This window comes from Eumetopias jubatus, unplaced genomic scaffold (genome assembly GCF_037043125.1).
Source record: "Eumetopias jubatus isolate StellerSeaLion01/CBP00866 unplaced genomic scaffold, mEumJub1_p1.0 scaffold_2, whole genome shotgun sequence".
Lineage (NCBI taxonomy): Eukaryota > Metazoa > Chordata > Mammalia > Carnivora > Otariidae > Eumetopias > Eumetopias jubatus.
Window position 1 is genome coordinate 27901095 of NW_028274808.1, and position 16696 is coordinate 27917790.

Sequence of the window (16696 nt, forward strand, 5' to 3'; positions counted from 1 at the left end):
ACAATTATTTTCAAGCTTTCGTTTGCATAGGAAGTCTTCAGGGTGCTTGGTAAAATTTCAGATTCCTGGGCTCTGCCCTCAAAAGTTCTGATTCAGAACTTCCGGGTCCGGAGTGGGACCCAGGAAGTTGTATTTTTAGGAAGCATCCTAAAGAATTCTATTGTAGGTAGTTGAAACACGTTTGGAAACACTGTTTTTAAGGTCTCAAATCTCTCCAGACATCTGTAGACCAAAATTAGTACTTAGGATGGTGAGTGTTTTCTTGCTAGTAACACTGTGGATCTCATGAAAAAGTCAAAGGAGCATAATCTCATTGGATTCTGTGACCATGGAAGCAAAGGAACATAGATCCTTCTAACCTGAAGAACAATCCCAGTTGCCTGTTAATGTTATCAAGGATGAATATCTGCAATGCCCAACCCATTTGTATTCACAAGAGGAAATTAGGGGACTAGCACTTACCTCAGCTACAGGGACTTGTGGAAGCCCCAAAAGGCTTCCTAAAATGTGATCTTTCCCCCAGGAGCCAAGCTATGAGTCTATGAGATAAGAACCTATCACTTTCACCACCACCAATACCACCACCACTGATCAGCTATCTCTATTATGTTCCCTCAACCATCCTGCTTTCAAGGATGAATACTGCAGAACAAAACAAGAAAGGTGTTAGTGGTGACTATTTGGAGTCACAGAGTCATTTATATCTCCAAGAATTTCACCTACTCCTTTCAAGGTGGTTGGAGAGTAGGATGCATACACTTGCTTCAGTTTAGAGAAAGGAGCTGGTGGTTCATAGACTTGTCTTAAAACAGCAACATTTCTATAGCATATGTTCGAGTTCGCCTTGTGTTTTCACTACTATAGTCCTTAAATGGAAATTCTTCATGATTCAGAAGATGCCAGCATTTTTTGCACTAACTTGAATAGAAAAAAATTCTACTCCTCCACAACATATCTATAGATTTATTGGGGACATTAAGCCTCAAGTGACCTGTTTTTTAAAAAATTATAATTCAACCCTAAAAGTAGTGGAGTGAAGCAGGGTAGGACAATACCTTTAGCTCTCAGTACCTCCCATTTTAAAGCATTTTGGAAACATCTCTTCTAACCATTCACTCAACAACGTTTTACATGCCCGTTTACCTTAGTCTGGTGACTGAAAAGATTGAAAAGTTCAAATCTTATGTCAAGCACCTCCACCCGTATCTTTTTAAAATCCTTGGAAACATTCTCGTTGCTCAGGAGGGGGAAGAAATCTAATATAGGACTCTGCTGTCCTACCCTAGCCGGGAGCAATCCCACTCGCCTTTTCTCCTCTCTCCAAAAGACCAAGCTCCTGGGGCCCAGTTTGCCTCCCAAGCTCACCATCCAACCTCTTCTCCCATCTCCGCCCCCAACACCATCTCTCTTCCCCATAACGGTTTTTCCCTTTTGTCTTCTAGTTACACACCCGTTCATCCTTCCGTTGTCCCTCCCTCGGGGAAATTTCTGTGATCTAAATCACAGACTGTCAAGGACTATCTACCCGTCTTCCTAGCAATTATCACTGTTACAATTTTACATTTTTGTGTGTGTGTGCCTGTGTGTCACCAAACTGCAAGCTCCTTCAGGGCAGAAACCGCACCTAGTTTTGCTCACCCCAGTACCTAGCCCAGTTCCCCAAACATAGTAAATGTTGAATGCATTTGAAAGATGACTTAAGTAAATATATTTGTCCCTCTGCTTTCTCCTTTTTATTCCCCTAGCCCTGCTATTACTAAAAACAAAAAAACAACAAATAAACAGCGATTCTCACAGACTCCCAAGAGATCGGATTTGCATTAAAATGTGTATTTGTATTTACTGGTCCCGCGCTCCTTATGGGTGGAGGTGGGGCTCACCAGAACCCTATTTGGGTCGGAAACCAAGGAGCCAAGTGCCAACGACCTAACTGGACTGACTTCTATTACAAGGCTGGGGAGGAGAGAGCAAAGGGTGCGCTTTAAAGACCAGAATACCATCCTCCGAAGACATCACAGCATTCCTCCCAAAGGACGGCGGCTACACGCGCTCCCTTACACCCTCCAAGAATGTGGGAGGTTGCAGGATCCGCGATGGGGGATGGGGAGTGGAGCTTCCCCGAGTCCGAGGGGAAAATAGGAATGGAACCGAGGCGAGAACGCCAAGCCTGCGAGGACGGTAATCCGCACAGCACCACGTCAGGGAAAAAAGGGGTCGGCCCCGCCACCCCCAACCCGGCGCGCCCCCCGCGCCCCCGCGCGAGCGCGAGTCGCCGGCGGAAGTGCTGCGTCGCGCACTTCCGGGTGTTGTCTGGTTGCCGCCGCCGCGCGTCTCCGGTCTCCTGGCCGCCGCCGCCGCCGCCGCCGCTGCCGCCTCGGGTCCCGGAGCCAGGAGCGACGTCACCGCCATGGCCGGCATCAAAGGTGGGCCTGGGGCGCAGGGCGCCGGAGGGCTGGGTGGCCGCCCGAGAGAGCGGGAGGGGTTGCCTCGCGGCCCCCGCACGCCGCCTCCCCGTCCCGGGCGCGCGCCGCGGAGGTCCCTGCGCTGGCGGCCGTCTCCCGCCCCTCGACCCCCGCCTCCGCCCTCGCAGCCTGGGAGCCGAGCTGGGCGCGGCGCCCTCCGGGAAGGGCCAGCAGGGTCGGCGGCGCTTCTCCGTCAGCCCCTTCTGCTGATCTCGGCAGCCTCTCTCCCACCCATCGGCCCCCGTACAAAGAATGAAGTGGTCCTTGGTCTGCGAGAGTCCCGCAGCACCTCGGGCCATCACACACGTTTTGCAGGAGTTTGCATCCGAAGAGAGGCGAGCGGATGTTTTGAGGGGCTTGAGGCCCCTAGAGATGCCAGTTACGGGAAATCAGTGTCATTTCCCTCTTAAAGGCACAAGTGCGATCTTCGGGTGCTGAGCCAAACCGAGTCCCTCCGGAACGCCCTGGAAGGACTTAGGGACGGTTCTTTCTGAAACCTTGGCCATCACATCCACTCCCAGGATCTGTCCTCGAAGCTTTACAGGCTTCAAAAACTGATGCGTTTTGATTTGTGGTGTTTGTCAGATAGGATTAGCCCCTCTAAGCGACCCCGAAGTGCCCCTGTTCTCCACAGTTGCACGGTGAGGCTTTTAGTTGGGTTTGTTAAAGAAATAAAATAGTGTTAAAACTTAATGAAAAATTACTCGTTTATTTGTTTTCTTTAGAAATAAGGAAGGTTGCATTCTTTCAAATTGATTGGTAGTTTTGTTAATGTGATTAGAAGGAAACACCGTTGACAGCGTTTTCAACTTTTTGACCACGAATTGCATTGATTTCCTGACCTGCGGCTTTGTAGAAGGGACAGGCAAGCAGGAGGTGAAGAACTTTGATAGCACTGTTTTTTTCTGTGTAATTTATTTACTTTAGGACAACTTTTATTGAGCTGCTTTCCCAGAGTCACATTTTTACTGTTTCTGGCTTAATGTCTGAAAACATTTCATTACTGATGTAAAACTTTGTCAGTAGATAAGCAACAAAGTTCATTTTCAATATTTTTTTGAACTGTGATAGATCTTCTTAAATCCTTGTGTGGAAAGGCAGGGTAGAATGCTGTGGTTTTTAAGGATGTTGCCAGTTTCCCAGTCCTTTCTTGTTTCTTCAGTGTCATCAATGGAAATCTCCCTCTTAAAAAAAATAACTTTGTAACTTCCTTCTCCAAATTTAGGAAAATATTAACGAGGTGAAATTATCTCAGATGGAATTGTACTTACACTTTTGGTTTTAATAAGATTTTCTGGTTGTTATGACTGTTTATCAGGACATTTTCTTTCTTTGGTCTGTCTTTGTATTAGGCAGGAGTGTTGCTGTAATTGGAGACCATTACTTAATTCTTAAGCCATTTGCCTATTATTTGGCTATATATTAGATTTTTCTGGTAACTCCCAGGTTAGGGAACTGGTCCCTGCTATGCTAATTTCTTTGTAGTCACAGAATCAGCACCCTGTCTCTAGAGAGTTTAGGTAATTGGGCTGTTCCATCCCTAGCCTAGAGGCTTTGGAACTACAAAGCAGACTCATCTAAGTTTTGCCCTCCAAATGTTTCATCACTCAATTACGGTATAAATTCTTGCCTTGTTGATGTGTCATCTGGGACAACCATTTATACACAAATGATGAAATTTGTGTATAAATCAGCCTAGTTGCTGATTTCATAAACCTGGAGAAACTTTACAAGTTTTGAGAGCACTTTTGAGCAATGTATTTAACACCACTGGGGTTAATCCAGTGTGATTAGAGGTGAGATGTCACATAAAGTTATTTTTTGATACTTAAATCTTACCTTGTTTTCATTTTTAAATTTTCAAAAAATAGATCTTCTTTTATTAACTTTCTAAGAGTGTACTCAAAGAATTTAGACTTTCTTTTTTGATAAGAACATAAGTAACTGTTCTCTGTCGTGAAAGACTTACTGCAGAGGCCATCAAGCCCTAAAGCTACTTGCCTTTTGGCCAAGATTACCACAACGGGTATGCTTTTTGAAATTTTTCTGTCTGATTTAAGGTTTTTTTTTTTTTTCCAGTCTCTCTTGTCAGAGGGCAGATCTTGCTTATGTGCAGTTCTACCTCCTATTTCTCATTTGTTTCAATGTGGGAAACAAGATCTTCAGACTTACAAAATTTTATGTTACAAGTTACAGGTAATAGTGATCATTTCTGGGTAGGGAAAGTTACTTCTCGCTTAATTTTATTCTGGCTACATGAATTGCTATTGAAAAAAATGTATAAATGAATATAGGTGACTTTTTTTTTATTCTGCTGAAATTCACATACAACAACTGTATCAAAAAAAATGAATAAATAACGACTGAATAAGAGCCTAAGGGTCTGTTTATAAAGAATGGTAGCTTTAATGTATGGGCTCTGTGACATCTGTTTTACTCTTTAGTGATCCTTGTTTCCTCCAGGATTCTAAACTATATTCTGGATAAATGGCTTCTGAATAAATAAGGTGTTAATATATAGTATTTATAGAGGTGAATTTAGCTGTTTGCAACTACATTCAAAAAGTGGAGATGGTTCCCCGAAGCTAATTTAACACTGTATGTTAATTATACAGTTACATAAAAAAAAATTTTAAGTGGAGATGGATTTTTATTTCTTCAGCATGTCTTATAACAAGTACCTTTAGTGTTCAGAGAATTATTTGCGTTTTAGTTCTAATCCAAGTCTCATTTTATAGAAGAAAGAACTGACACTCTGATATGATTATGTAGACAGCTAGTTAAGTGGCTAGTAGGGGCTAGGGACCCATTGTCTCCTGACTTTTCGTTTATGTGCTGTTTTTACTCGGCTGCTTTGGCATGATCTTCCCCTCCTCTTCAGTTCTGTAGCTTTCTTTTTTCCCTTGGGTTCTTTTTACTCATTCTACAGATATTTATTATTCAGTGTTAAGAGCTGGGGCGTGAGTATCAACAACAGAAAAACTTTTTCCCTGCTGTGGTGGACCAGACAGCTCATCAGGAAAAACAGATACAGGGGCGCCTGGGTGGCTCAGTTGGCTAAGCATCTGACTCTTGATTTTGCTTCAGGTCATGATCTCAGGGTCATGGAATTGAGCCCCATGTTGGGCTCTGTGCTCAGCACAGAGTCTGCGTGTCCCTCTCCCTCTGCTCCTTACCCCACCTTCATGCGTACTCTTTCTCTCTCTCTCTCTCTAAAATAAATAAAGTCTTTATTTAAAAGAGGAAAAACAGTTAAAAATCATTATAAAATTACAGCTGTGATAACTGAGCAAAGGGGATGTATACAGTATGGGGGGTGGGGGTCCTCTGCACATGCATGGCCCTCTGCTGGAATGCTCCCCTCAGATATCCATATGATTCACTCCCGCTTTTCATATAAATCTCTGCTCAGATGTTACCTCATCAGAGATGCCTTCCCAGGCCACTCTGTCTAGACTAGCACTCCCATCCTCTTACTCTACCTAATTTTTTTCATAACACTTAACGTTCATTTGCTAACTTAGTTTTCTTTTTTTTTTTTAATCATTTTGTTCTCCTGCTAGAATATACGCTTCATGAGAGCAAGAGCTTTGATTTTTTTTCATTGCTTTATCTCCAGTATCAAGAACAATGTGTGACATGTATTAGGTGATCAATAGATATTTGTTGAATGAATGAATTGAGGGAGTTGGTCTAGCAGGAGGTTTGAAAAAACTTCAGTGAGGAAAAAACGATTGAGCTGAGATCTGAAGGACATGGAGGAGTTCACTTGGAAGAAAGAGGAAGGGAATGGAACAAGAATGCAAGCGTCATGCGTGTAGAAGGGCCTTGTCTGGTTTATTAACATATCTCCAGCACCTGTTATGTATTTGGTTCTCAGTAAGTATTTCTTGAATATTTCTTGAATGAAATGAATGAATGAAAAACTGAGGTAGAAGGGACAACATGTACAAGGGCCATGTGGGTGAGGGAGCCTGCTAATTTCCAGGAGAGGAAAGGCCAGTGTAACTGAAGTGCAGAGAGCAAGGGTTAATAGGCTGGTGTGAGTGTGTCAGGAGAGTAAGCAGGGCCAGATTTTGAGGGCCTATGAACAAAACAAATGGTAAACTCAGTATTTTCCTCATAGTTGACATTGCATTCCATTGTAAACTTGAAGTTATCTGCTATAAAATTTAAAAAGTACAATTCTTTTTCTTTCTTTTTTGTGTAACTGAAAATGTAATGGCATTAGGGATTAAATAAATGTGTTCAGGGTTGACATGACCTACATCCGTGATCTAAGTGAAAACCAAACTTGCCAGCCTACCATGTGAATGGGTGTCCTTGATTATCACCATTTTAACCCAGAGAAGTCTATCAGTAGTACTGAGCGGCATTTAACCCCTTTACTGTTAATTTTGGTTTGTATGTGTTAGTTTTTCTCCCAATAACTTTTAGACCTTCTACAACTCTTGAATTTTAATAATTCTCTTAAGGTTAATGGACTACATCCTTTAAGACAAAAAACACCTAAGTTATTCTCTTAGCCAATGTAGTTGCGGAAATACAGGTTATATAGAACTCAAAATAAATAAATGGATCGATTATATCTTTGCTTAATTCTAGGCCATTGATTAACTATGCCTATTGAAGAAAGTTATTTCTACTCACTACTCACTATAAAGTGAAAACACTTTATAAAGTATAATGCTTTGTATATGTGTGTGTATAACTTTAGAAACTATGTTTCACCTGTAGAATGCATCTGTTGCTTGTGAAAATATCATAAAATAGTGATAACCAAAGAAGGATTTGTACCTATTATCCTGCACATTTTCCAATGTGTAGAAGAAACCCAACTGTAGTTTTGTAAACTATTCAAAGATCTATATCAAAATTAGTTGATTAAAATTATTAACTCCAGATGTTGTTGGACACTCTTATCAGTTTTGAGCACATTGAGGGTGTGTGTGCAATAAGCAGGAGCTGATCATGAGAGACTTTCCCATAGGATAAGGTTCTAAAGTCCAGTAAAGCTGAGAATGCAGTTTCTCCACATCCTGCTTTTCAAACTCTAATGATCTGTGGAGTAAATACAACACTAATGACTGGAAGAGCATTGATCTGGAGGGCTAGGATACTCATTAGAAATGGAGCCAGTAACGAGGGAATGTGGTGGTGTGCTCACGATGGGTCAGGGCTTTGAAAATCAGTGTTGCTTTCTTTTGCCTTGAAGATGACACAAAAAACTTATTTTGAGACTATAGATAACTTACACTCTTGAAGATAACTCACTTTTAATGCATTTGTTTTTTGTGTTGTGTTTTGCTTTTTGCTTCTGGGGTCACAGGTAATATTCAGACTGCTAATACTAATATTAATAAAAATAATACTTAGTTTAATTAATATTTGTATTTGACTCTATTTACTTTGCAGCTTTGATTAGTTTGTCCTTTGGAGGAGCAATTGGGCTGATGTTTTTGATGCTTGGATGTGCCCTTCCAATATACAAGTATGTAAAATTTTTGTCTTTTTGAGTGTTTAGGGGTAAAATTTTTCTACTTTTAAAGCTTTATAAATTTTTTGAATGAAAGCTTCAACGTTCATTTACCAAGGACAAACCTTTTTTAAAGTGAGAAAAACACTTTTGGTTATTGCACTACTGCTCAGTTTTGAGTGCCTATTGATAAAATTAAACACAAGAAAGTATAAAATGTCTTTTCAGCAAAAAATACCAGAAGCAGAATCAAGAGACAGTTAACTATGAAAAAAAGTCATGTAAGCAATTACTTTCCATAGGATAGAAAGAACTTTTAAAAATTAAGAGGATAGATTAGTAAGAAAAATACAGACAACTAAGAAAAATTTGCACAACAAATATGAAAAAAGAACTGCAAATTACTAATAAGCACATGAAATTATACTCAGCCTCTCTCAAAATTAAATAAGATCCTTTGGCAGAGATAAAAGCTGTGGGCAGACAGGCACTGTCCTGTGCAGTGGGTGGAGGAATAGCTACGGGCAGTCGTCTTGGAGGCCAGTTTGCTTGTAGCTCTCGAAATGTATATATTCCTTGAACTAGTCCTTCCACTTAGAATTTCTCATATAAATCTACTGGCAGGTGTTTGCCAAGATATGTGTAGTGAGGGGAGAGTATGGATATTCATGGCAGCCTTGTTTATAATAACAACCAGAAAAAAAAAAAACCAAAAAACAAAAAACCTGGAGGCATCCTGAAGGCCTGACAAAGGAGAAATGGTTAAACTCTGGTTTATCCATCAATGGAAGTAGTAGTCAGTCTTAAAAAGAATGAGGAGGAGCTGTAAGTGCTAATATGTCAAGGTGTTCAAGATACATTGTTAAATGGAAAAGTACAATGATTCATGTTGTTACAGTTTATCTATATGGAAATATGGAAGGATCCACAAGAAGGTCATTAGGAGAGCGGAAGGAGAAAGCAGGAGAAATATGGGCGGCTTGGAGTTTTCACTTTTTGTGGCTTTTGTGTTTTTTTAAGTTGAAATGATTACGTACTATCAAGAAGCTGCAAAAATAGTACAGAGAGGTCCCCTGTACCCTTCACACAGGCTTCCCCCAGTGGCCCTGTCTTACATAACTGTAGCTGTATTATCCAACCAGGAAATGACATTGGCACAATACAATAGCTAGACTGTACATTAAAAGCCATCTATTTTCTATATTCTGACTGAAAGTCTTCAGTATTACTTTCAGTTTGTTTTCTACATTTTGACTTTGGTATTTGGGGAGTTCACAGTGACCTAACAAGAGTTTGGGGATATTCCAGCTTTACCCTAAGAAGGCTGTCATTCATTAGGAGTCAAGGGCATGAGTGTTGAATTTTAAAAATGACTGTGTTAATATTTCTATTTTCCATATGCCTCTTTATTTATAAGCTAAAATAAAAAAAAATTTAATTTTGGGCCTTGATTCCAACTGCTTTAATTTATAAAGCATTTTTTTTTAGTATAAGAAATATTTAATCACTGTGTCATAATTGACTATAGAAATACTGTGACTCTAAATGTTTCTCTTTTCAGCATTCAGGTTATTGTTTATTTTTAAACTGTATCATGTTTTGTACCTTGCAATATTTCTTTGGTCCTTATTTTTAAAAAGCATATATTGTTGTGTAGGAAAATGACATAGATAGCAAAAACTACATTAACTTATTTTTTTTTTCTAGCCAATACTGGCCTCTCTTTGTTCTGTTTTTTTACATCCTTTCACCTATTCCATACTGCATAGCGAGAAGATTAGTGGATGATACAGATGCTATGAGTAATGCTTGTAAGGAACTTGCCATATTTCTTACAACAGGCATTGTTGTCTCAGCTTTTGGGCTCCCTATTGTGTTTGCCAGAGCACATCTGGTAAGTGAATGTTCTTCTATTAACGATTTCACATTAGACTGTGTTAAAATTGTCTTAGGAAAAATATTTTGTGAAATGACATGAAAGAGATGAGGGACATAAGATCCTAGAGAAAAGAGATAATCTTACTTTTGTTGTTGTTAACTGATAAAAATGATATTGGGGAGCATGGCTGGGGTCTGTACTTCACTCTCAGAACTGGGCACATCAACTTACCCGGGGCTTACCAACCACAGGCCACAGGCCTGAGGAGACCTTGTGTTCTTGGCAGGTGGGAAAGGATGGAAGAGGAGAAGGGGCGCCGGGCTCCATATACTTGTCTTCCTCTCAGACTCGCCAGTCAGATTCACTCCTCTGTCTCTGAGGAGGTGGAGAAGCCAGGGGCCAGCCACCCTCCCATATGGGGAAGGCACTTATTCCTTCTACCCCTTTAAAAGAATGCACATGAGTGTATTCTCATCTTTGGTACTTAAATCTGCTCTCAATTTTAGATTCAATTTTAGATTTTAGATTTTAGACACAATTTTAGATTCACTGAAGAAGAGTTGGAGCGAATTTCTTTATAAACAGAAAGTTGTAGAAGTCTGTGCTGCCTCCTGAGTCCAGAAGTCTAGCTGTTGAATAATTACCATCTTTGTGACTTTCTGTCTTTTTAAAGGAAGCAAATTAAAAACAGCAATATAGAAAGACCATTAAGTGTTCAGTAGAGCGAAAGTTATTATTACAAATTGTGTTTGTTTTAGATCGTGATTGGCTTACAACTAGAATGTGATTTGCTTTTCATTCTCCTTTTGTTTTTCATGTGTCTATTAACTAAGTGTTTATTTTATTTCCCTAGATTGAGTGGGGAGCTTGTGCACTTGTTCTCACAGGAAACACAGTCATCTTTGCAACTATACTGGGCTTTTTCTTGGTCTTTGGAAGCAATGATGACTTCAGCTGGCAGCAGTGGTGAGAGGAATTACTGCACTATTGTCAAGTGGACTTCTTGTCATTTGTTGGCCATCCACGCGCACAGGAGCTGGGGCAGGGATGCTGAGTGGCACAGCAAGCCTCTTGGGGGTATTCTAGGTGCTCCCTTCTCACTTTTATTGTAAGCATACTATTTTCACAGAGACTTGCTGAAGGATTAAAAGGATTTTCTCTTTTGGAAAAGCTTGACTGATTTCACACTTATCTCTAGTATGCTTTTTGTGGTGTCCTGCTGAACTTAAATATTTATGTGTCCCTGTTTAGTTACTTTTTTAAATCAGTATGCAATGTTAAGCATTTTAAAAATGTAATAACCATTTGCATTGGTTAGAAATTAGATTTCTGCTGGCTATTACTGGGCTAAAGGACATCTTTTGTCTTAAAATTATTTAACCTCCATTGCAAAAGTTCAGAGAAGTTTTCAATCAGTCAGGATGACATCACTCCCAATTTTATGCAAACATACAGACTGTTGGCATACTTATAGACTGTATACTCAGCGCAAATATAGCTGCCTTTATACCTCAGAGGGGCCAAGTATTAATGCCCATGCCCTCCTAAGGGTTGCTGGTTTTGCCAGGAAGCAGGTGTTTTGTGAGTTGAAAATTATTTTATGGGATTGCTGCAAAGGAGTGCTTTTCTTCTCAGTTGTTAGAAGAATTTATTGTTAAACTTAAAGGTAAGCGTGTAAAACCAGATTTTTGAGATGGTTTTTATTTATGTTTATTATAGTTAGAGTGAGTTGCATTGTGGGAAGAAACGACGTTGAAATTCCACTTTTTGAATCCTCTTTCTATCTCTAAGTGAAATGTTTGATCTTCTGTCAGCCTTCCATATTTTACCATGGGTGAAACAGACATACGTGGAACTATACTACTGATAAGGGAAAGTTGTATGTTTGCGTCATCTAGACCAGAAAACCTTTCCCTCCTTCCTCCTTTTAACTTATTTTATACATTGTATATATTAAGTAGAATAACTTTTCAAATATAGTCTAATAACACTTTAAATTAGAGGTGTTTATCTCACCTGGAAAGTAATCGCTATGCCATACAAGCCGAGCGCCCCCTGCCCCGCAAGGCCTTGACATGATTAACAAGTGACTTGTTAGTCTGCAGAGAAGTGATGCATTAACAATTTAAGATTTAGACCATGGTAATTGTAGTTCTTATTCTCTAAGGTTATATCATATGTAATTTAAAAATATTTAAGACAAGTTTCCTGTATACCTCTCAACTTTCTTGATTTTTATTTCATCATGATAGATATGCTGTTTCCTTTTAAATGGCATTTATTGTGTGAATTAATGCAAAGTAGCCAAATCCAGCTGTATAGCAGCTTCAAACACAGACCTGACCAAAAAATTCCCGGTAACCAGGCATGATCAAATGGTAGTGGTCATTTGCATCTCAACAATTATCAATACCTTTTTCTAGAGCCAGTTAGGAAAGTGTTTGAGTTGGTCTGACAGTATGTTGTTGAGGATATTTGTGTGTTTAGTCAGTATGGTTACAGGAAAATTATTTTGCCTTCAGACAAAACTGAGTGATCATGACAACTACCTTTTGTTATTTTATAGAGTTTATTTCTCAAGAAAATGGGAACAGATTTTGGGTTTGTTCAGCTTTTTACTGAAGATGCGTAAAGGCCACAGGTAGTTTTATTGCTGAATCCATGTTGTGACTTTAGCTGTGAGATGGGCAGCAGAACGAAAGATCTGCATGTGGCCGTCCCACTTAGACAGTAGGCTGGACACGACTTGCGGTGTTACAATGACAGAGACCTAAAGAGGAGGGTACAGGTACGCATGAAGGATGGCCATACAGTTGGGAACTCAGTGCCTGTGATCTACTTGATTTTTTTTTTTCTTTTTTGCAGGCAGTACATCCTCTGGCCCTCCCCATTTTCTGTTCTAGAATATCAGTGCAGTGCACTGCTACTGTTTTATTCACTTGGCCATAGACTCTTTTTCTAACAGCTGTATATTCTTTCTGTATACTGATTGCATTGGCAGCATTGTGTCTTTCGTCTTGCACACTAGCTTGACATAGTGCTGTCTCTGATTTCTAGGCTAGTTATTTGAGGTATGAATTTTCCATAGAATACGCACTGATCCTGCATTGCCATTCTTCTATGGAAAGAAAACTTTTGATGATGAAACAATAAAGATTTTAAATATCTATTTTAGTTGTGGGTGTTTTTGAAATGAAAATATACTGCGCACCTCAGGAACTGAAGTGCATTACTCGTTTTAATAATGTGATATAAAACAAGTATGGCATTAGTCATTAATGTTGGACTTGCTGGAGTTTCACTCCCAAAATAGAATTGAAACCATAGTAATAAATGTTAACAGTGAAGCCCTATGATTTTGTGCTATGGTGAAAGGATTGGTAACCTGGCGAAGTAGAATTTTTACCTAACCCTTTATAAAAAAGCCATAGATGATTTTGTTGATAAAAAAGATCGTTTATAATCTAAAGTCAAGGTTGTACCTGTTCTTAAATTTTCAGATCTTTTTTATGACTGTATGTTTTATTGTGTATTTATCACCATTCATTATTAGAGCATTTTGCTTTTTGCAAACATTTCAAATAGTTAATGGTAAAAAATCTGTGTGGTACAGTGTGAACAGAGAAAAATACTGTTCTCTTTTATCAAACATGAATCTTGTCCCAAATTGTCCTAATTATATAACCTCATTATATACTTTAAAAAGTTTAGATCATAGTTTCTTAGTGTTTGCTCTAATACAATTTTTGGGGGGTTTTGTCAAAATAATCCAGATTTCTAGAGTAAACCCTGGAATATGTATATTGAATGTGACAAGATTCATTCCTAAGTTTCAGGTAACTTTAAATCAGCACATCGGATTTAACAAGCAGCCATGCAACAACAGTACTGTCGAGTGATATGTACGTTTTACATCTCGGGATGCTTTATGGTTTGTAAAACTGGTGGGAAATTCTAAATCATGTTTCTTCCATTACGCCTATGTTATCCTTTCTCTGGGTGAAGATTAGGGAGCTCTTATTTTATTACAGGTCTACTAATTTTCTGGCGTTCCCAGAGAAGAGAACATATCCTATAAAATAAATATCCCAGATAACTGAAGTTTATCTCAAAGAGAACTGACATTTGTTTTATTTATTTTGGTGAAGTATTAAATGAGTGATAAACTTTTGTACTTTCTTAAAATATATTAAGACATTTTGCGTTTTCCTTGGTAATTTAGGATTATCATAAATTATTTCCCCCTTTTTTAAATGGCCCCAGACCTGTATTTTTCTGGAATTGTGTTTTTGCTGGCTTTTCTTACAACTGAATTTGTTCCTAGCATGCCTTAACTTCTTTTGTTTCTAATTTTCTAAACTATAGTACATTAGGGGATGTCTGGGTGGCTCAGTTGGTTAGGTGTCCAGCTCTTGGTTTCAGCTCCATACTCAGTGGGAAGTCTGCTGGAGGTTCTCTCTCCCTTTCCATCTCCTTTTGTCCTTCCCCCCACTGGTGTGCATGGGCGTGTGCATGTGCTCTCTCTCGCTTGCTTGCTCGCTGTCTTCTTAAATGGGTGGATAAACCTTTTTAAAAAATAAATAAATAGACTATAGTACATTAGGAGGAATAGAAAGTTGTCAGGGGAAAAAATGAGATAACCAAGAGGACTGAATCAATTATGTAATGTTTCTATACACGGTTACCTCAGTGGGCCTAGCCAGGTGCTCCCACCTCTTGTACAAATGAAATGCTTTGTGATGAATCTTCTTCCTGCAGCAAAGGCCTTTTTAAAAAACTGTAGCTCAGCCAGTAGGGGTTGTGAGAGGGAGCACAGACAGGGAGGTGTGACTGCAGCAGGAGGTGCCTCCAAGGTCCCCTTGCTAAACTTGAGGACTTACCCCGAGCTTAGATACCCATAGGCCTCTAGCTGATTTCTGAGAGCTTCTTTCTCTCTTCACTGTTCGTCTTCAGTTGCAGAAAGTCTAGATATGAAGACAGTTTTACAGTTCATTTTTACTGGACACTCTGTACTGAATATTTTGCTTCCAGTGTCTTGAAGATTATTTGATTCCATCTTTGGGTTTAGGACCATACACTGTAGTCACAACAATTCAGATGTTAATTGTTAAGCTTGTAAATTCCTGTCAGAGGGAATAAAACAGTCAAACTCAAAAATGTTTTCACAAGTGAGAAATTATGACCGTGGAACATTCCTTTTTCAATTACAGTTGTTTTCTTGTTTGTATTTAGAGGCAGTACTCATAGGGGGAAATCAGGAACTGTTGTTTCAGAAGCCAGTAGATTGGCTAATACTGTGAGAGAGAAACTTTGTGGCAGCTTACGGCCATAGAAACCATCAAAAAGAATAATATAGAATGAAATTGAGTATTTTCATATCTCTTTATAAGAGCATTACTGTTTAATAATTTAGTTATTTTGACTTATACTGTGTTGCCATTTAATATCAGAAGTATCTTTTTCTCTTTTGGCTGATCAATGTATTATGTAACATGTAAATATAGTTATGACATAAAAGTGAGTGAACTTGTGTATATATGTGAACCTCCAAAATAGAACAGATGTTTTCCTGAAAGCTAGGTATACGTCATAGAATATTTGGGGACTGTCTCTAAAAGTGTTCACAATTGAACAACTTTCTAGGATTAAGTTAAGATGTATGGATTTTAATTCATTTTTTGTCATGTCTAAATCATCAACTTCCAAAATATAGAATCAGCTCTAATACCTAGGTAATGAGTATAGCAGTGGAGAAGAGGGTATTAGTCTCCCAAGGATTTAAAAAAAAAAAAATGGTTTTGAGCCATACTCTATACTAGAAGGGACATTTGTCATTTACAAGCATAAATGGCTTAATGTAGTGCTTAAAGGTGTCCTCAAAAAATATATTATTACAAGAGCACCTGGCTGGCTCAGTTGGTAGGGCATGTGACTCTTGATTTCACGGTCACAAGTTTGAGTCCCATATTGGGCATAGAGCCTACTTTAAACAAAATACGTACGTACATATATACACACACACACACACACATATATATACTTAAAAAAACGCCTTCCAGACACTGAGAAGTAATGAACTAATTAGGTAGAAATGGTTTATATTTCACCTTGACTATGTCACTGAGATACTTACTCTGAAACACTACGTTTGGTTCAAACTTTTTATCTAGATAAGTTCTTTGTTCCCAATGGCAGTTATATTCTACATGACAACATTCTAGGTACTAATGGGGAATAGAAAAAAAATAGGAACACAGTCCCTCTCTGAACTAGAGATTCAAGAAGGTATCAAAGGAAGCTGATTCCTATACATGCCAAAAGGGAAGTGTGGGGATTTGCAGGAGGAAAAGATTTGGGAAGCACAAGGGAGGTGGAGGGTAATTTCCTGTTCTGCTTTGGCCTGTCTCTTGCTGCCAGGCAGGGTCTTGGCAGCATGAGCCTTTTTCTGGAGCAGCATTGTATGTGGTGTTGGCTCTTAGGCTTCCTGGGACTCGGGGAAGTTGGGGCAGCAGAAATGGTGGTGGGCACTTCTTGATTGTGACCCCCTTACTCTGGATCCCAGATACAGTGGAGATGTGAGAGGTAGATGAGACTTATGTTGTGTTTTAAAGGAATGAGCAAGCAGATTTGCTGAAGAACTGTGTGGGAAAAAGAAAAGAGTCAAGGGTGACTACCAAGTTTTTGATTGTCATGTCAGGGGGTGGGGGATGAAGAAGTAGTAGTGAGGGAGAGTTTGAAAACAATAATGTCTAGACCGTATGTCCAAACTACTGGTTCATCATATCTACTTGTTACATGGAAGTGACATCATTTGCCTTGTTTCAAACCTTTACCCTACAAAACAATACTATGGACATTTCAACCTTGTAACTACTTTAT

The 16696-nt window shown here is 39.2% G+C and overlaps 1 protein-coding gene across 1 annotated transcript; it reads left to right on the forward strand.

Moving 5' to 3' along the window:
* Positions 1 to 2305: 2305 nt before the first annotated feature.
* LEPROTL1 (leptin receptor overlapping transcript like 1) lies at positions 2306 to 10987 on the forward strand. The gene is made up of 4 exons (XM_028087576.2): positions 2306 to 2423; positions 7878 to 7953; positions 9646 to 9832; positions 10671 to 10987. Exons 1-4 carry the CDS (start codon positions 2408 to 2410, stop codon positions 10785 to 10787), a joined length of 396 nt encoding a protein of 131 aa, XP_027943377.1. The 5' UTR covers positions 2306 to 2407; the 3' UTR covers positions 10788 to 10987.
* Positions 10988 to 16696: the final 5709 nt, after the last annotated feature.

Bases quoted from the DNA above. Each gene is read 5' to 3' on its own strand.
- LEPROTL1 (XM_028087576.2), top strand. The intron at 7,954-9,645 runs GTATGTAAAATT...TTTTTTTTCTAG, and splicing joins TGTGCCCTTCCAATATACAA to CCAATACTGGCCTCTCTTTG. The intron at 9,833-10,670 runs GTAAGTGAATGT...TTATTTCCCTAG, and splicing joins TGTTTGCCAGAGCACATCTG to ATTGAGTGGGGAGCTTGTGC.